This window comes from Acanthaster planci, linkage group LG09, assembly GCF_054643075.1.
Source record: "Acanthaster planci isolate LZ-2023a linkage group LG09, COTS_SCS, whole genome shotgun sequence".
Taxonomy (NCBI): Eukaryota; Metazoa; Echinodermata; class Asteroidea; order Valvatida; family Acanthasteridae; genus Acanthaster; species Acanthaster planci.
The window spans coordinates 18,171,020-18,191,432 of record NC_141785.1 but is presented as its reverse complement, the minus strand read 5'-3'; the positions used below and the strand labels follow the sequence as shown (position 1 = coordinate 18,191,432).

Here is a 20,413-nt window from a genome sequence, read left to right as displayed (position 1 = left end):
TTGGTTAACCCACAAAAAATTGAAAAGAAATTGAAAGATGAGTGACCAGACAAGAATTTCATTTGTGTTTCAGAAATCCCAGGGATGTTGGCGTGCATGCTATTGGGCCCTGAACGGTGCTGATTTTACACTGTTTTCAATGGGGCTTGAATTAGTGGACTGGACCCTATATGTAGTAATAACAAGTTTATTAGCTCAGCAGACTATGAGCGACTTTTTATTTTTTTTTACTTTTGATGAGCCTCGGCAGCACACCTGTACCCGTTTCAGTGCTGACTGCTATCTAGTGTCTTCAAAGGTTAAGGGCTGCCTAGCTGGTACTGAAATAATATGACAAGAAGAGTGATTGAACATTTTTGCTTGATCTGTTTGAGTGACGACAGGAAAATGTATCTGCACTTGTAAAGACAGTGTCATTGTCTTGACTTGCAACATGAGTGTGGAAAACATTTTGCATGAAGTGATTCCTGTTCCCTTTTGTGCAAAATGCTTTTATGGACCCATGGAGCTGTCTTGAATGTGGGCGGAGCTGACAACCAATAAACTAATTGATTAGGGACAGCGGGAATTCTGGAATTCTCCACCATGGCCAGATAAGTATCAACCTGACACAGGCTCAGGGAAACTTTTGCCATGGTAACCAGTCTCCAGTCTGAGATGGGGCTAAAAGGAGTGACTGTGACAACGAAATAATGAATTGAATTCTCAGTTGTAAAACTGTGAATTAAACTGAACTACACCGGCAAATATATTTGCAGAGCACATGGGAAACACAGCTTTAAGTGGTGTCAGGTCAACTCGCCCCCTGACCGACTCGCCCCTTACCGACTCGCCCCTTTCAAACTCGCCCCCTGACGGACTCGCCTCTTACCAACTCGCCTCCTGGCCGACTCGCCCCCTGACCGACTCGCCCCCTTGGAACGTTAAGCAAATATGGCCGGCCCAATGTATTTAAAAAATGGTTCTAACCAACGACGCGACACGAACGACTCACGGACCTCACCACTAATCACTTATTTATTCAAATGCTTCCTACGTCCACTGTCTGATTAGGTTATTTGTACATCCAACATACCCTCAGGATCAACAACTTCGAACCCTCCGTCCCATTAATATTTGGGTATGTGACTGTATCTTCTTGAAGTGACCCGATATCCAGTTAGTTAGTTAGTTATAGTGTTCTTTTGCTAATTCACTCAACAGGGACCTCACATATACTGCGAAAATTGATTTAGGTTCTTGGATATACGCTTTTTGTGTGATGTATAAAGTCATAGTGGTACATTGTACACTAATGTCAATTTTTAACGCCCCATTACTAATTTTTTTTATTTGTGTAATTTTTATTCCTTTTTTGGAATTGAATCTCTCTGAGAGTGCTCTTAATTTGTTTACAAGTAACGGGCACCAGTTGACATGATTTTTTTCCCCTGACGTCATGACACCGACAGTGCATGCTGGGATATAATTCAATATGGCCGATCAACAATGTGATCCTTGATGATTTTACTCGCCGAATAAATCAGTATTTAGTGTTAATTGTTAACTAATAAATGCATCCTGTGAAGTTATCGGAACCTGAAAGTGTGTAGCGACCGTTACACCCTTTGTCATAAATCATGTCTCCTTAACACTTCCGTAGGTTTGCGTCGCCGGGCATTATGCCTAATATGTACCATTTTTTTATCTGAAATAGTTTGCAAAGTTAATTAATATGGTAGGGTGTTGGTGTTGTGGCGCACTAAATCCCATAGACAATACTCAGGAAACGCTGCGCCATGGCCCATACACACGATAATACTGAATTAGTTTTACCAATATAAAAAAAATATATTGTTACCCCCAATTTTACACAAAGGGAATATCCACCAAGCTTTAAACAAACTCAACTTTGAGTGCCAGCTGCAAACCCCAGAACCTATTTTTAAGGGCAGCAATCACCGATTCCATCTGTGACTGATTGTATTTTTTTTTAAATGGTGAATGGGCCGGCCATACGTGCTTGGCAAACTTAGGCGAGTTGGTCAGGAGGCGAGTCGGTAAGGAGGCGAGTTGGATAGGGGGCAAGTTGGTAAGAGCGAGTCGGCTAGGAGGCGAGTCGGTCAGGGGGCGAGTTGGTAAGGGGTGAGTCGGCCAGGGGGCGAGTTGACCTACAACCCTTTAAGATCTTCAAAGCGAACTAACTTCTGTCTGTGACATGCTTCCTGAGAGGTACCACTACAGCACTTGCCTTGACATAGTACGGATGAAAACTTCAGAGTTACAGCAACATGGAGTATTCTCTGTCAGGATCTCATTTGTCTCTCTTCTCTGTCCAGTTTCTCTTCTGCCTTTTAGATCTAATTTTCCTCTCTCTGCTTTTATCAGATTTATTCCCTTTCCCTCTATTCTTCTGTATCTAATTTCTCTGTCCAAATTAATTTCCCGTCATTTTCCCACCATTGCCCTTCTCAATTCTCCCTTAAACTTTTTTTTGACTCTGCCCACAGGTCTCCTTTATTTTGTGAACCTGTCCTGATTACAGTGAAGGACAGTTTTGGTTTCATGATTTTTTCCCCTCTTAGCTGTAAATTCATGGGGAAAAATAGGCAATTTTGTGACAATACAGGGATATATCAAATATGATATCAAATATACATATATTAATATATGAAATTGTCATTAAATTTCATGGACAGGTACTTGGATTACAAGTGTGAAGTTACACCATTCATTTCTTCTTTTATATTAATTAATTGTTGAGTATTTTTTATTAACACAGTTTCTGTTTATCTACTGAACAAAACAGGATATTTTCACCCGCATAAAGCACCAGTGTATAGAGGCACTGGCCAGAGGGGTGTTTGAAAAATGAATTAAAGTAAACTCCGTGAACAATATCATTGGGAATTTAGTTTCTTTTTAACTTGTTTTGATTCTTTTTAATGTATTTTATTGAATGGGAATACATATGTATGTGCTTTGCCAGCCTTAACTGTTTGTTAAAACTGCTAAAGGAAAATGGACACTGATTCAATGCCCCTCACCGGGAGATTGAACATCAATCCTATCCATTCTCCCAAGCTGGTCTTAAATGAACATCTACGACCAGCCAAGCGCATATTTATTCCCACCTATTCAGGACTACAGCGCAATCCCTGAACTGTGCGCAAATACCCAGAAAGGACAAAAACGACCTATTTGACTGCTGCCACCAAGGGTCTCATCGTCTCTTTTTCTGTGCTTCCCTCCCCATCTGTCTTCCTTATCTACTCTTCCCCTCTCTTTATACTCTTTCTTTCTCTTTTCTGGTATGAATAAAAAAAAAAGCTGCGAGAAAGAAATTCAGCGAGCTCAAGAGGAACGCATGAGATCCAAACACAAGAGATAGAAATCCATGTATACGATGGCAAACATAGCCAGCCACCAAGAGACGACTTAATTGTAGATAAGCAATCAGATTTTTACATCACCACAGATGTATAGGTCACTGTGTTTACAACTTCTCCAAGGGTTTCAAAAATGCAAATCAGGCAACCCTTCTTTGTGATTTTTTTTTTCCAACTTCACGTTGGCAGGAATGTACATACGTAAATGTGAAGATAAAACATAAATTCCAACTTGGGAGAGTGGCATCATTTTATTTACTACAGAGGGGATAATAACCATTATTAAAATGACAAGTACAGACCAAAATTTAATGTTCATGACTGTAAACCGTACAGACACAAATCACTAACTACCTTGTTCAAACTGCTAAGCCAAAGGCTAGAATTTTTCCGGCTCGGAGATACAACAGAAGAGGACCAATCACAAATTGGTACAGCTGTGCCCTTTACCGTGTTCAGTGAATGTGATTTGTCAAACCAAACCCCTTCAAAATCCACCCAGTGTTTGGGGCAGGGTTTGTAGGACCAAGGCAGGAGAACTCCAGCCATTTCTGCTTCATATGTGGGCTTGGTATGACCACAGTAAGTCCCAGTCCAAAGAATGTGCCATTGGCTTGTACTGGCACAATACAGAGTGGTGGTGTTTAGAAGATTCAGGAAGGGTTGTTGGATATGGTTAGTGAGTCAGGTATACTACAGACACGTGACTTTAAATTGCACTGCCATTGCAAAATGACACTAAATGCTAAAAAAAAAATGAACTTAACAAACTTAACATTGCAAATTTGCCACTCATAAATAACACATACAGTACATATAGAGTTGTATGACTGAAAACAGTAATGCTGTGAATACGTTGATAGAACGAAAAGTACCACAACATTGAAAGCATTTTTTTCACTCTTCAAAGCGACATGCTGGTTTTTACAGCGGAGTGTCAGTTTGTGAATCATGTTGGGCATCCACTGTGTTATCGTAGCTGGTGCTTGCTGTCACGGCACAAGATGATTGACTGTGAGCAGCCTGTCTTGATCGCTGTCTGCACCGGAATGCCTGATAAAGTGCTGCCCTGTAGTTTGCATTTGTGGCACCATAGATTAACGGATTCACAAAGCAGTTAGTCAGTTGAGGAAGAAGGACAATCCATACTACGTAGTTCCCTCCGAGTGCTGCAACAAAAGGATTGTCTGGGAGCCCTGCAACCAAAGAGATCCAGTTGGAGAGATTGACAAGCCGAATTGGTGTCTGGCATATGAAGAACACTACACCGTTAACAATCAGCATGATTGCAAACTGGTTTCGGATTTGTAGGATCCTAGAAGGTGTCTCACTAGCACTTGCTGTGGTGTTGGTGATGTCCTTGCGTTTGTCCAAAGCACGTACGATTTGAACGAACATGTAAATGTTAGCGATCACGAGAACCAGCCACGGGATGAGCACCAGTGGCTCCACATAGTAACCTACCCAGGGATGTACTGGGCTACAAGACGCATGAACTGATGGGAATGCCTCATACATGTTGTCATCAGGCCAGTGAAGACACCGCACACTGAAAATTGAAGTGCCAGGTACTATTGCACAAGAAAAGAGGAAACCTGCCAGCCAGCAGATTCCAACCATCTTGTATGTTTGCCGTTGACTTCGAATTTCCAGATGCTTCATGGGATGGCAGAGGGCAACGTATCTCTCCCAAGAAACCATAGTTATGAGTGCTACGGACGCAAAATATCCGACATTGAAGGCAGCATAGAAAGTGACACAGCCAGCAGAATTCCAAAATGGGAGAGAAAATGCTACTGGAGAAGCCAGATACATCCAGAGGTACACCATACAATAAAAGCTCACTTGCCAAAGATCGGCAAGTGCTAGGTGGGCCAACAAGATGTAACTCTTGGATCTCATTTTGGACAGTCGCAAGAGGACAAACAAGAAGGTTGAGTTTGTAATGACGCCGATGCCCCAGAACACTGGAACGATGATTGTAACAAAGAGGGTGTGTGTTGGAGTATAAGACCACTCAGGCACAGTCTCGTTGGTGATGTTCACGGTATCCTGGAGACTGCACTCGTCAGACGTTATGCTTGATCCCATGGTAGAGAAATGAGTACAAACTGCTTATTACCAGACGTCCTTAAGTTGGGGTTTAGTTCAAGTTTTTAAATTGATTGCTCACATATACACACCCAAGCTTTCGAGTTACGAAAACACACTGTCTCAGGGAAGTCCCCCAAGTCCAATGTTGTCAGTTCCTGTCCAGTTTATATCCAGGTGTCTTTTGAGTTTTCCAAGGTGACAATAGGAAAAAATGCACCGCGATACTTTCATCCGATCCATTTGACAAACTGAACCTCGCACGTGCATGCAAGAATGCACTCACCCAAATCACGCTATGAGCGCTGTTTCCACTGTGTGCTGCGTGCTTGAAACTGATTAAATGAGGGCTAAAGGAACAATCGCATACAAATGTCACACAACAGGTGATTTAGACCGCTTTTGATGGTATAAAACCCATTGGGTAACAAATGCAGTATGACTGTTGTGATTGATTCAGAGGCCTACTTCACTGCTCTCTCTGCACGTTATGTAATGAAGTAAAAATCTGCTGGTTGTAAAAATGGCAAAACTACAATGAATAATTCAATAACCTGGATGGTGTTAAGAACAGTTTCTGGTGTGAAGGACTGATGTACCAGCTTATTCAGATAAAGCGCCAGTGATGCTGCTCTTGTGCATCCAATAGAAATGATTGATGCTGATGTAGAAGGAGCAGACATTGCTATGGAATTTCTGTAGTTGCAGTACAGGAGAATCCAGGCCTACAGTCACTTTCCACGTCAGGAAGACCCCTGGTACTGGGGGTAGATGCACAATGACAGTTACCTTACACAAGGACTTGCCCTTGGTAGTTTTCTGGATGATAGTTAGCAACCATTACTGGGGGCCACCCTGATTTACTGTGATCATATCCACCCCTAATTTATCCCCCACCTAGAAATTTGAAAAATAGAAAAATAGAAAATAAATAGGGAAAAACAAATATTTTAGCACCTCCTCCCAATTAAAATGCAGATCCCATTCTTTGAAAAAATCCTGGCTTCACTGCTGGTAAAGTAACTCGTTACACTACTAAATAGAGGGCTTGCAGTAACTTGTTACGCTACTAAATAGAAGGCTTGCAGTAACTCGTTACGCTACTAAATAGAGGGCTTGCAGTAACAATATGTAGATAGATCTCGCTTGGAAGAGGTATGGTTCTTATTGACTGTGAGTACACACTTTAATGGTTCTTATTAAAACAGAGATCTGTCCACACGGTATTATTGCAAGCCCTCTCTTTAGTCTATCTCCACCATGCAAAGTTTCAAGTCTTATCTAACTTGGAACAGTATGGGTCTATCAATGAACAGATGTGCACATCGTGGTTGAAAGGGTCCCTCTGAGTCAACTAAAAGGTAATGTAAACCATGCTGGTTGTAATTCAAAAGTATATTTCAAAATAGGAGACAGTAATAATTGCATACAATAAAGATTCAGTGGGAGACTTGAGACTTGGTTTATAAGGCTGTGCCAAATATTCAAATAACTGGATATTTGATCAATTATCAAATATTTCACTATAATTTTTCAAATTTGAATATTTGAATGCAAAATTCATGAAAAGGAAATGGAAATTTCTTTTGTTTTAAATGAGAAAAAATGCTCTGTGGAAGCTTGTTTCAAGCAGATTCAAATGAAAAGTGTCAGAAATCTTGCGATTTAAAAGTAAATTATTCATGCAGTGATTTAAAAGGAGTAGAATTTTCAACACGGGAAGAAGTCTTGTTCATCTCTTAAATCTTGCTAAATCGTGGCTGGAGATACTCCTAGATGTGAGAAGCTCTTATATTGATCATAATGTACAATTCTGTGCATTACTGCAACTGATTCTGTATACAGTTTGTTCGTCAACAATCTGCCAGTCCGTATGACCGAATATTCAGACATTCGATCAAATTAAAGGTTGAATATTCAATTAGTGAATTATTTGAATTGACTTAGCCCTATTGGTTTACTTTCGATGAGCCTCAGCAGCTGTAGGCAATGTTTATTATTTAAACACGGCAGATGCAAGTTAGTGACTTAGTAATATTTATATATCATCATTCATGAAACTTGAACTGGAGCACCCCGTCATTGGTTGAAAAGAGCCATGGTTTTGTTGGCCATGATGAGTTTTTAATGCATTTCATAATCTTTGTGAGCCAGCAAAGTGCAGTTACCAAGGAGTCTCGATCTGTTGCAAGAAAAAGTTTGCCATCTCTGGGTCCCGCTCATGGTAGAAAGCATTCAGAAACTTGTCAATGGCTGGTTGATTTGTACAACAACCATAATTATTCATCTGCTATAACCTGGACTTCCCCCCCATATTTAATTGCTTGGATTCTACTTTAATGTAGGTACATTGTAAAATGTTGGTGTAGTCTCCTGCCTTTTGTATATGACAATTGCTTCTTAGCATCATGCATTGTTATCAGGTATTTCTAACTATGATGCGTATCTTTTGTTGAAATGCACTTTTGCTCATGTTGTCAGTCCCAATTTTTGGAAATTGCTGCGTCCATGTTTATTGCCATCCAGGCTTTTCAATCATTCTTGGAAGTCCTGGTCTCTTTGTAACTAAGCATAATTGAATTCTTTGAATGAATTGCTGTTGAACGGGTAGCTTATGACATCTATTTATGACCGGTACTCCAGCCCTTGTCCAGTCTTTTTCAAGTAAGCACACATACATGTAGTGTCGCATTTACAGCTGTAAGCATTGTAGCATGCTCACGGAAGTTTGATTCAGTCAGACAGACCGAGATACAAAAAGTGACTCAGGAAAACTCAAATCTGGAGTGCTGTGAACTGCTGCAGTTGATCAGTCGTTGGAGATTGGTCGTAGCAACTTCGTTACCCGTTGTTGAACTGGAAAGACCACGATGGGATCATACATATCAGCAGCAGAGTGCAGTGAACATAAGAACATCAGTAAGGCTGAAGCAACTCGATGGCTTTACACCCAAACAAATGTCACTTTTATCACCGTTGGTGTACCAATTGTTTTGTGCATTGGTGTAGGTACCAACGTAACTTTTCTGTTTGTCTTGATCCGTGTTCCAACAATGCGGACCAACACAAATGTATTCCTGACAAACTTGGCTCTGGCTGATCTTCTGTTGCTGACCATATTTTCAGCACTCATCCTTTGGAGGTATGCCATTTCTCCATTGGTGTTCTCCAATCCATTTATAAATTCTGCTGGTTGCACCCTCTTTCATCTCCTGCTTGAGTCTGGATATTATAGCTCCATTGCATCGGTTACTATGGTAACATATGAGAGATACCTTGCTCTGTGCAATCCATTGAAGCATCTCCGAATGCGTGGTTCTCAACGAGTCACCAAATTTGTCCTAACTTGTTGGCTAGTTGGCTTGATGCTTGCGTGTATCATAGTACCTAAGGTAGCACGTTTCCACAAGTGTTGTGTGCAGTGGCCCAATGGAGATGAGTATCAAGACTTGCCATCAGCAATGGTGGACTGCATTCCTGTCAGGCCCAGGGTAGAATTCTACAACCCACTGCTTCGAAGTGGCTCCTGGTCCTTCGTCATTATTTGTAACATTTATATGTGTGTCAAACTCATACAGGCTTTGGTCAAGCAGGCACCAACAGTCAGCGGAGGGGCCAACAGCAGAGGTCAGAAAGCCCAGCAAAGAAAAAGACAAGTGGCGGTCATGATCATTGTCAATGGTGCGGTGTTTTTCCTGTGCCAGTCACCTTTTCATGCATTTAACATCATCAAGTGGATCTGCCTGATAGCAGAAATACCCAGCCCTGTTGACGTTACCCCCAGATCTGATCAGTACTGGCTGGCAAATTTCCCACATCTTATCAACACCACCGTTAATCCGTTCATCTATGGTGCATTGAATGCACAGTACCGCGCTGCATTTCTTGAGGCCTTTGGCTGCAGGCTCCAACCCGTAAAGGAATTAAATAGGCCACATCCTCCTGTGTGTACAAGAGAAGCCCGGGAGCAGCGAGAGGACCAAATCTGATATTTGCAACTAGGTACTTCTTTAGACTCATCGCGATGACCAGCACTTCATTGGTGGCCGCAGTGGTATAGTTGTCTTTCAGTTATGGGATTGCTCAAATTAAATATGTTTTTATTTCAACCGAATCATTTCCCAGAAAATATTATTGTACGTGTACATAGACGTTCACGGAAAAACAAACTGGAATACGCATAAAGAAGCTGTCAATTTTTTTTTTACATTGCCAGGCATAGGGCAGGCATAACTTAAGAGTTAGTAGTTAATTTATTAAGACAACACTTTAACCATTTTTAACCGGGGAGGCTCCCTTTATGCCGAGGATGGCTTTGAGTTTGGAAAAAATGGAGCAGAAGTAGCTGATGCAATGTTGTTGTTCCAAATAGGTATTGTTCTTGGAAACAAAGATTATTTGTAGACAGTGGGGCATGTAGATATGTTGGAATACTTACTGCTGTTGACGAAGGTGACTTTGCATCTTTCTCACTCAGAAATCGTCCCACAAGCCGAGAACTGCCTTACTATGCTGACACGTAATACATGAAGTTGTGGCATGTATTAAATTGTACTTAAATTTGGAAAATATATATATGATCAATTCCTTGCAGGAAGTTACAACAGCCACAAAAGGGCATGTTATACACGTATGTGGAGTGTATGGAGTTTGTTTAGACCACTGAAGGCAGAGGCAAGGGGCCAGTGGCTATCCCACTTTTTCGATTGGAGAGCATGCCCCCTCCACTTTTTGCACGTCCTATAATGGGATTGGGCTGAATGGATTGGCCCTTTTATACATCTAATTAAGTATACCTTTTTTTGAAAGGGTGAACATTCATACTGATTAAATGATTTTGTCTTTTTTTTGCATGATGTGCCAACTTTTGCCATGTCCATGGCATGTGTATGTGCCTCGCACACAGTATGGAATTCTCCTTCCATTTGAAATTGGTTTGCTTGGCAAACACAGAATGCAGCTAACCAGGCTTAAAGTGAAATTCCAACTCTATGTTAAAGTTGCAGACTCCTGCCTACGTGATAGAGATGATTGTCATGAGTCTAAATGGAGTTGAACATGTTTAACCACTTCGTGCCGGGGCATTTTCCAATGTTGATGATGCTGGGCCGGCATGACTATCATTTTTTCCGTTTTCAAAATGCTTCAAAAATTCATCATTTCATTTAACGGTCATTTATAGCCGCACGAAGTAATCTTCAGGCACTATTCTAAGTTGATAAGTGACCTTCATTGACGCCCTGAGTATTTCAGCCAGGCCTGCAGCCTTGTAAACAGAGCCCAGATTGTGCGGTGTTATATAACTGTCTTTTGTTAGCAAACCTGGCTCAGTGCACTGCTGACCTCTTTTCAATAGGGGCCAGATTAGCGTGCAGCGGTGCTGTGTGGCTCATCGCTGCGGTGGTGGAGCGCTTTTGTCCCCGGTGGTAATCTGCTCACTCTCAATGCCCCAAAGCCTGGTATGGGGTTTCAAAACAAGGCTGGATTATCACCACTTTTGAGAGTGAAAAATGCCGGTAATGCCCAGCAGCCTGGTCTTTTGTTCGGAGTACAGTCTTTTGTTACAGGGCCTTGTTTCCTTTGTCCGAGTTCGGAGACCCCGGCCACGCATATAAACCATATGTCTCCGATCCCGGAGTCCCCGGCAGGCAGTGGTTAAATCCAGTCGGTAAATTTGTCTGATAAAAATCACCCATTTGATGGGCCCTAAACCAATAGGAATGGTTAAGCTCTCTCAAGGTATAGTTATGAATTGTTATCATACACCCTATATTAATTATAAAACATGTCAAAGAATTTTCAATGTGTTGAGAAACATCAAGTTTGTCAGTTTTAGACCCTGCAGTAACAGTGACAATTGACACGGCTTAGAGGGAAGTTATGTGTACGTAGCAACAATTGCAAAATTGTCTCAGGCTACATTATTGCAACACCATTTTGTTTCCAATTCATTTAAAGTTTAAAATTTTGCATTTCTATTCAAGATCTTTAAGCTACTCGAATGGCAAACTTTTTAGATATTTACAATTTTTTTTTACATTGAACAAATTTCTTTAAAATAATGCATGCACATATACTCTTTTTATGGATTTTTAAAACATTAATTCCAAAATCATAACAGCCGATGATGCTTGAATTGCAAGAATTGGTATTTGTCAAATCTTACAATTTCTTTAGGGGGCAAGATTCATCTTTTTTCAAGCTGGCTTTGTTCAACTTTGAAATGTATGGGTACTTATAACTCAAGATGGAATTTTCACTTCCAAAAGATTTAAAGTTACACAAGAGGTGTCAGAACTTTTTAATCAAATGATGAGATGAGATAACACTAGGTATAAATTTCTTCTTTACATTGTAATTTCTGCTTCTAGTATTATTTGATGGTGGTACAACCATTGCTGTAAAGTAACAGCTTGTAACCGCAGAATACTAAATATGTTGTGAGAAAGTCATTTTATCAGTTCGATTAGTTTTGAAGTTACATCCTGAAATCAATTATTCTCAAAGCTGTATCCAACTACTTGAAAAAGAAAAGATTTGATCCCAAATTACCCGCAGTGGATTGCTTTTCACATTTACACACAAAGCGAAATTGTTCCAATCAAAGGCACCACATGCACAGGAAGAATCAAATGTACAAGCATTCACTCAGTGATGCCAGTCAGCCGTGACAACATACCTATCAAGACTGCTGATTGGCCAGATGCATGATATCTTTGGAAAATAACATTTTATTGCCCTATTGGGTGAGTTTGTGCACTCGCAATATCAACTGTTCCATAGGAAACTACATGTACTGTCTTAATTTTTATCCTGAAGAATATAATTCTCCATGGCACCCTGTGTAAATGGGCCAAAGGATAGTAAATATGGGCCTGGATTCTGCGTTACTGTAATGGAAGCTTCTGTGGAATTTTATGGGGTATTACCTGAATTATTGTTCACTTTCCTCAAGCAATTGGCATCAGGTGCTGTGAACATAGTGAAGGATATCTTTGTCAGAATGCACTGATGCGCTAAATCCTGAATTCTAGAAATTGCCTCTTTTTAGGTTTATAATTATCCAGGCCTTTGAATCATTCAGCGCAGTCTTGCTGTCTTTGTCACTTTATTCAGGGAATTCTCGTCATTGATCGCTGTTCAACTGCTACATGTAGTTTGTGACATTTATTTATGACTGGTACTCAGGCCTTTGTCTAATGCTTCTTAAGCGAGCACATACAGTGTCGCATTACATTTTACCACTGTAAGCATTCTGCCATGCACAAACTTTAAGTCAGCCGAGACCATAGAGCGAGGACCCAAGGTCAGATTGACCAAGATACAGAAACTGACTGTAGAAAACTCAATTCTGGAGTGCTGTGAACACCTGTTGTTAATCAGTCCTTGGAGATTTGTGGAACTAGAAAAATCGTCATGGGATCAGGCATATCATCAGAAGAGTGCAGTGAACATAAGAACATCAGTGAGGCTGAAGCATCTCGATGGCTTTACACCCCAACAGATGTCACTTTTATCACCATTGGTGTACCAATTGTTTTGTGCATTGGTGTAGGCATGAACATAACTTTTCTGTTTGTCTTGATCCGTGTTCCAACAATGCGGACCAACACAAATGTATACCTGACAAACATTGCTCTGGCTGATCTTCTGTTCCTGACCCTACTTTCAGCACTCATCCTTTGGAGATATGCCATTTCTCCATTGGTGTTTTCCTATCCATTTGTAAATTCTGCTGGTTGTACCCTCTTTCATCTCCTGCTTGAGACTGGACATTATAGCTCCATTGCATTGGTTACTATGGTAACATATGAGAGATACCTTGCTGTGTGCAATCCATTGAAGCATCTCCGAATGCGTGGCTCTCAACGAGTCACCAAAATTGTTTTAACCTGCTGGCTGGTTGGCTTGATGCTTGCATGTATCATAGTACCTACAGCAGCCCTATTTCACAAGTGGTGCGTGCAGTGGCCCAATGGAAATGAGTATCAAGACTTGTCGTCAACTGTGGTTCACTGCATTCCTGTAAAGCCCAATGTAATATTCTACAGTCCACTGCTTCGAAGTGGTCCCTGGTTCCTTGTCATGGTTTGTAACCTTTATATGTATGTCAAACTCGTACAAACTTTGGTCAAGCAGGTAGCAACTGAAAGTACATGTAGGTTGGGCAGAAGTCGGAGGGCCCAACAAAGAAAGAGACAAGTGGCGGTCATGATCATTGTCAATGGTGCAGTGTTTTTCCTGTGCCAGACACCTTTTCATGCATTTAACATCATCAAGTGGATCTGCCTGATAGCAGAAATACCCAGCCCTGTTGACGTTACCCCCAGATCTGATCAGTACTGGCTGGCAAATTTCCCACATCTTATCAACACCACCGTTAATCCGTTCATCTATGGTGCATTGAATGCACAGTACCGTGCTGCATTTCTTGAGGCCTTCGGCTACAGACGCCGACCCAGGGAGCAACTGAACATGTCACATCCTCCTGTGAGTTCGAGGGAAGACTCAGCTCTGTGAGAAGTCCAAATCTGATATTTGCACTGAGGCACTTCTTTAGACTGATTGTGATGACCAGGACTTAATTCATGGCTGTAGTGGCAAGGCGTTGTTTGTGTTTATAAGATTCTTCACTTGGCTTTTTCCTTTCCAACTTAATTATTTCCCAGAAATCATTACTGTGTAACTGTATATGTATGTAAAAGTACACAGACAAACAAATTGGAATACACAGAAATTAGCCGTAATTTTTTTTCGCACATGACCAGACATATTGCAGGTATAATCAGGGCTTAGTAGTTTTTATTAAGACAACACAGCGGCCATGCGACAGGATTCTACTGTCATGCAATGAAAGCTTCTGTAGATTTTTCCGTTTTTGCACATTCTAATATAAACTGAATTATCATTCATTTACTGTAAGTATTGGGTCAGGTGCTATGAAGGATATCTTTGTCAGAATGCACGGATGCGTTCAGTCCTGAACACTAGAAATTGCCTCTTTTTATGTAAATAACCATCCAGGCCTTTGAATCATTTAGCACAGTCTTGCTGTCTTTGTCACTTTATTCAGGGAATTCTCCTCATTGATCGCTGTTCAACTGCTACATGTAGTTTGTGACATTTATCTTATGACTGGTACTCCGGCCTTTGTCTAATCCTTTTCAAGCAAGCACACAGCCATGCCATTTCTCCTGTGGTGTTTTCCTATCCATTTGTAAATTCTGCTGGTTGTTCCATATTTTATCTCCTGCTTGAGACTTAATATTATACCTCTATTGTATTGGTTACTATGGTAACGCATCATGAGAGATACGTTGCCCTGTGCCATCCCCTGAAGCATCTCCGAATCTGTGGCTGTCAAGTCTACAGATTTATCCTAACCTGCTGGCTGGTTGGCTTGATGGTTGCATCTATCATAATACCTGAAGTAACCCTTTTCCAGAAAGGTTAGGTGCAGTGGCTGAACAAAAGATGAGTACCAAGAATTGCTACCAATGGCGGCCTACTGTGTTCCTGTGAAGCAAGGGTTTCCCCTGCCTATTCATGTGTGAGGTGGTCCACCTCAGGCTTTTCTACTGAATTTCACCTCTTCACACTTAAAATAGACAAAGATGAAAGGGAAAAGCAAAATAACTTCGATGTCTTGAAATACATCGGTTTTAAATCATTGGAATGGTAAAGAAGGACTCGGAATGCCAGATTGATCTATTTTAGAGGGGAAATTTGAGTGAATGTACTATGAAACTATATGGAGTTTATTTTAGGCCTTTGAATACATTCTCTTTTGTTTTAGGTTCTGGAAATTTGTCCAAATTTGTTTGACCACCTCACACATATCAGTACCCTGCATGGCTGCCTGACTGAAGCCCATATGTAATATTCTGCAATCCACTACTAGAAAGAGCCACATGGGACACAACCAGGCACTTGGACCAGATCAGACTTGCTGAAGTGATCAGCATTCTTATTGTAGTTTTAGTTATGTAATGGCTGTTGTTCATTCACCAAAGGCTGACTGGCCAGACGCATGATACATGTACATATTTGAAAAATTGTCCAAGTTTCCGAATGCATGTTCCAGTCTGTCCACTCTCAGTGTAAACTGTCCCGATTGAAAACTGTTCTGTTTTTCTGTGTACAATATCCTTTATCCCATTCTGTGCTCCTAGACTATGATGACAAGCCTGGATTCTGCTGCACTGCTACTGTTTCTGTGACATCTGTGATTTGTTGTGCATTGTAATACATGTAACTGACTCAGCTGCTTTGAGTGTTGTCATCAGACGCCATGAAGGGTATCTCTGGTGATGTGTAGCAATACACTGATATTTCAATTATCACACACTGGAAATTGCTTTCATATTTAATGTCATCTAAGCCTTTGAATCAACCATTACAGTCATGTTGCTTTTGTGACCAGTTTCTATAGCATTGAAAGTGGTCAAAACTACCTGACGTGTGACATTTATGTGTAATTGTTATATCAGCCCTCGTCCAATCAGTTTCAAGCACGCGTCACAGTCTTGCAGTTTACTGCGCATATCATGTATATTGGAAATTTCCCTGACAGCGTGATTTGGGTTCGTGCATTCTTGCATGTACATGTGAAGTTCAGTTGGTCAAAAAGATCAGATGAAAGTATCGCTGTGCATTCATTCTTATTGTCACTTTGGAAACGTCAAAAGACACATGTATACATATGTACAAGACTGGAACTGACGACACAACTTGAATCTTCCCTGAGACAGCCTGTTTTCTGGTTTAGCCAGTTCTGCATTTCACGGCATAGAGCCTGCTGTAAGCTACTGTAAAGATGCAGCGTTCCTGAAACCATTGATCAAAAAGATGGTGAGATACACTTAACAAAACGAATTCTACACATGTGATGTTGGGAACCCTTCAACATTTCAGGCATTACTCAAGAGCTTGGGTGTGTACATGTAAGCAATCAGAATAAAGACTTGATGTAAATCCCAACTTAAGGACATCTGGTAATAAGCAGCTTGTACTCATTTTTCTACCATGGGATCAAGCATAACGTCTGGCGAGTGCAGTCTCCAGGATACCGTGAACATCACCAACGAGACTGTTTCTGAGTGGTCATATACTCCAACACACATCCTCTTTGTTACAATCATCGTTCCAGTGTTCTGGGGCATCGGCGTCATTACAAACTCAACCTTCTTGTTTGTCCTCTTGCGACTGTCCAAAATGAGATCCAAGAGTTACATCTTGTTGGCCCACCTAGCACTTGCCGATCTTTGGCAAGTGAGCTTTTATTGTATGGTGTACCTCTGGATGTATCTGGCTTCTCCAGTAGCATTTTCTCTCCCATTTTGGAATTCTGCTGGCTGTGTCACTTTCTATGCTGCCTTCAATGTCGGCTATTTTGCATCCGTAGCACTCATAACTATGGTTTCCTGGGAGAGATACGTTGCCCTCTGCCATCCCATGAAGCATCTGGAAATTCGAAGTCGACGGCAAACATACAAGATGGTTGGAATCTGCTGGCTGGCAGGTTTCCTCTTTTCTTGTGCAATAGTACCTGGCACTTCAATTTTCAGTGTGCGGTGTCTTCACTGGCCTGATGACAACATGTATGAGGCATTCCCATCAGTTCATGCGTCTTGTGGCCCAGTACATCCCTGGGTAGGTTACTATGTGGAGCCACTGGTGCTCATCCCGTGGCTGGTTCTCGTGATCGCTAACATTTACATGTTTGTTCAAATTGTACGTGCTTTGGACAAACGCAAGGACATCACTAACACCACAGCAAATGAGACACCTTCTAGGGTTCTACAAGTCCGAAACCAGTTTGCAATCATGCTGATTGTTAATGGTACTGTTTTCTTCATATGCCAGACACCAATTCGGGTTGTCAACATCTCCTACATGATCTGTTTTGTCGCAGGGATCCCAGAAAATCCTCTCGTCATGGCGCTTGGCGGGAGCTATTCAGTCTGGGTTGTTCTTCTTCCTCAACTGACAAACTGTTTTGTGAATCCATTGATCTACGGCGCCATGAATGCAAACTACCGGGCAGCCTTTCGTCAAGCATTCCAATGCATACAGCAACCAAGACAGGCTTCTCGCAGTCAACCAGCCTGTGCCATAATAGCAAGAAAAAACATTGATGATGCAGAAAACGGCCAGCATGATGTACAAATGAACACTTACTTGTAAAACCAGCAAACGTCGTCTTGACCTCATGGCTTGTACATTGAAAATCATTTTTGTAAGTTGCACGTACGCATATTATTCACCTTCAGTACAGTGCCCTCAGGAAGCATGGATAATTTTACAAGTTTAAATGGTCCCCCTCTCAATTGTTGCACAGTTTTCTTGGATTTTGTGTGGGGGGGGATTAGACTAGCAGGCTAGATTACCAGTGGATGAGTTGGAGCTGTAATTGCAGTTTCAGTTTGTCAGCTGTGCCTGTGTATATAGATGGCCAGATTGCATTTACACACCCTGTGGCATGAACTTGCTGTAACCCTTAGACCGTCGTTGCTTGATTTGTACTGTAGCCATAATTGTGCACTTGCCATTACCAGGGACCCTCCCGTGGCACATAATTAGATGCAAGGATTCTACAGTGCGGCAGTTTAAATTTTTGTGCAGTCTCTTGCCTATTGTGCATGATAATAACCCAGCTATTGTGTCTTAGCGTCAAGCTTTGCTGTCAGGTCGTTAGACCTGAGATGGGCATCGCTGAAGTTAGTTGTCTATGCAGTGATGTACACATGCTGTCAGTTCCAATTACTGATAATTGCTCCTGTTGTGTTTATAACCATCCAGGCCACTGAATCATGCCAATCTTGCTGTCTCTGTAACTCTACTCATTTGAATTCTTTGAGTAAATTGCTGTTCAGCGAGTAGTTTATGACAGCTATTTATGACTGGTTCTCCAGCCCCTGTCCAGTCTTTTTAATGAAGTGTTGCATTTACAGCTGTAAGCATTGAGCATTGTAGCATGCTCATGGAAGTTTAAATCAGTAAGATAGACCAAGATATAAGAACTGACTAAGGAAATCTCAAATTGGGAATGCTGTGAACTGCTGCAGTTAATCAGTCCTTGAAGATTTGTCGTATCAACTGCATTGCAGGTTGTTTAACTGAAATATATATCATCTACCAAGTGCAGTGGAAGCAACTCGATGGCTTTACACCCAAACAAATGTCACATTTATCACCACTGGTGTACCAATTGTTTTATGCACCGGTGTGGGCACCAACGTAACTTTTCTGTTTGTCTTGATCCGTGTTTCAACAATGCAGACCAACACAAATGTATTCCTGACAAACTTGGCTCTGGCTGATCTTCTGTTCCTGACCCTATTTTCAGCACTTATCCTTTGGAGGTATGCCATTTCTCCATTGGTGTTCTCCAATCCATTTGTAAATTCTGCTGGTTGCACCCTCTTTCATCTCCTGCTTGAGACGAGACATTATAGCTCCATTGCATTGCTTACTATGGTAATATGTGAGAGATACCTTGCTCTGTGCAATCCATTGAAGCATCTCCAAATGCGTGGCTCTCAGCGCGTCTCCAAAATTGTTTTAACCTGCTGGCTGGTTGGCTTGATGCTTGCATGTATTATAGTACCTGAGGTAGCACGTTTCCGCAAGTGGTGCGTGCAGTGGCCCAATGGAGATGAGTATCAAGACTTGCCATCAATAATGGTGGACTGCATTCCTGTCAAGCCCAGGGTAGAATTCTACAACCCACTGCCTCAAAGTGGTCCCTGGTTCCTTGTCATGGTTTGTAACCTTTATTTATGTGTCAAACTCGTACAAACTTTGGTCAAGCAGGTAGCAACTAAAAGTACATGTAGGTTTGGCAGAAGTCGGAGGGCCCAACGAAGAAAGAGACAAGTGGCAGTCATGATCATTGTCAATGGTGCGGTGTTTTTCCTGTGCCAGACACCTTTTCATGCATTTAACATCATCAAGTGGATCTGCCTGATAGCAGAAAAACCCAGCCCTGTTGATGTTGCCCCCAGATCTGATCAGTACTGGCTGGCAAATTTCAACACCACCATTAATCCGTTCATCTATGGCGCATTGAATGCACATTACCGTGCTGCATTTCTTGGGCCTGCAGCTTACCCAGAAAGCAACGGAACATGTCACATCCTCCTGTGAGTTCGAGGGAAGACTCAGACCAGTGAGAGGACTAAATCTGACATGTGCAACAAGGCACTTCTTTAGACTCACTGCGTGATCAGCACTTAATTGATGGCCGGAGTGATGTGTTGATTCTTCATTTAGGGGACCACTCACTTGATATTTCCCAGAAATTTTGTTGTGTTGGAACGTTAGAATTTCACTGAAAAACAAATTGTGATGCACAGAAATCAGCTGTCAATTTTATGCCAACATTGCCAGACGTATTGCTGAATTCAAGAGTTAGTAATTTATTTAGGACAACACTGTGACTATTTTGAAACACTTGGGCAAACTTATTCTTTGAGTTTGTCTGGTGGACCAACTTGTACATTCTCATCATCTGCTCAGAGTAGATCGCCTCTTGTGACATTTGGATGTCTCTAACCATGTTCCAATGTTAAAAGAGGACAGGTCATTGAGTCCTAGTTACTCGGAAAGCTCACTATGGAAAGAGTCGTAACATCTCAACAATGACAACTCCCAGTTGGGCCACTTATTCCTAATTCCGGTTCATTTTTTTTGGAGGCAGTCGTCCTCACATCACATCATAGTTGTGCAATCTGATCATCTTTCAGCTACCTGCATGTATTTATCTGAAAAACAAATGAAATCCAATGCAGCGTGTTGCTTTTCACATTCACAACCGAAGCATTAACTGCTGAATATGCCTGTAATTGACTCCACAATTACAATGAGCCCAGGGCCTGGACCAAGGGAGGTTGCAGTTTTCCCAACAACGGAGGCTCCTTTGCATGGAGCTGCACTTCACTGGTTCATAAGCA

The 20,413-nt window shown here is 41.5% G+C and overlaps 3 protein-coding genes across 3 annotated transcripts in view; 2 read left to right on the top strand and 1 right to left on the bottom strand.

Moving 5' to 3' along the window:
- acad10 (acyl-CoA dehydrogenase family member 10) overlaps positions 1-20,413 on the top strand; it is a 67,373-nt gene that overhangs the window by 37,560 nt on the left and 9,400 nt on the right. The window lies entirely within an intron of this gene.
- LOC147798252 (kappa-type opioid receptor-like) lies at positions 3,102-6,089 on the bottom strand. The gene has a single exon (XM_087141526.1). It carries the CDS (start codon positions 5,457-5,459, stop codon positions 4,293-4,295), a length of 1,167 nt encoding a protein of 388 aa, XP_086997652.1. The 5' UTR covers positions 5,460-6,089; the 3' UTR covers positions 3,102-4,292.
- LOC147798251 (kappa-type opioid receptor-like) lies at positions 16,370-20,140 on the top strand. Its single transcript, XM_087141734.1, has one exon. It carries the CDS (start codon positions 16,485-16,487, stop codon positions 17,643-17,645), a length of 1,161 nt encoding a protein of 386 aa, XP_086997860.1. The 5' UTR covers positions 16,370-16,484; the 3' UTR covers positions 17,646-20,140.

Coding starts and splice junctions, on each gene's coding strand:
- LOC147798252 (XM_087141526.1), bottom strand. CDS start 5,459: ATGGGATCAAGCATAACGTCTGACGAGTGCAGTCTCCAGGATACCGTG.
- LOC147798251 (XM_087141734.1), top strand. CDS start 16,485: ATGGGATCAAGCATAACGTCTGGCGAGTGCAGTCTCCAGGATACCGTG.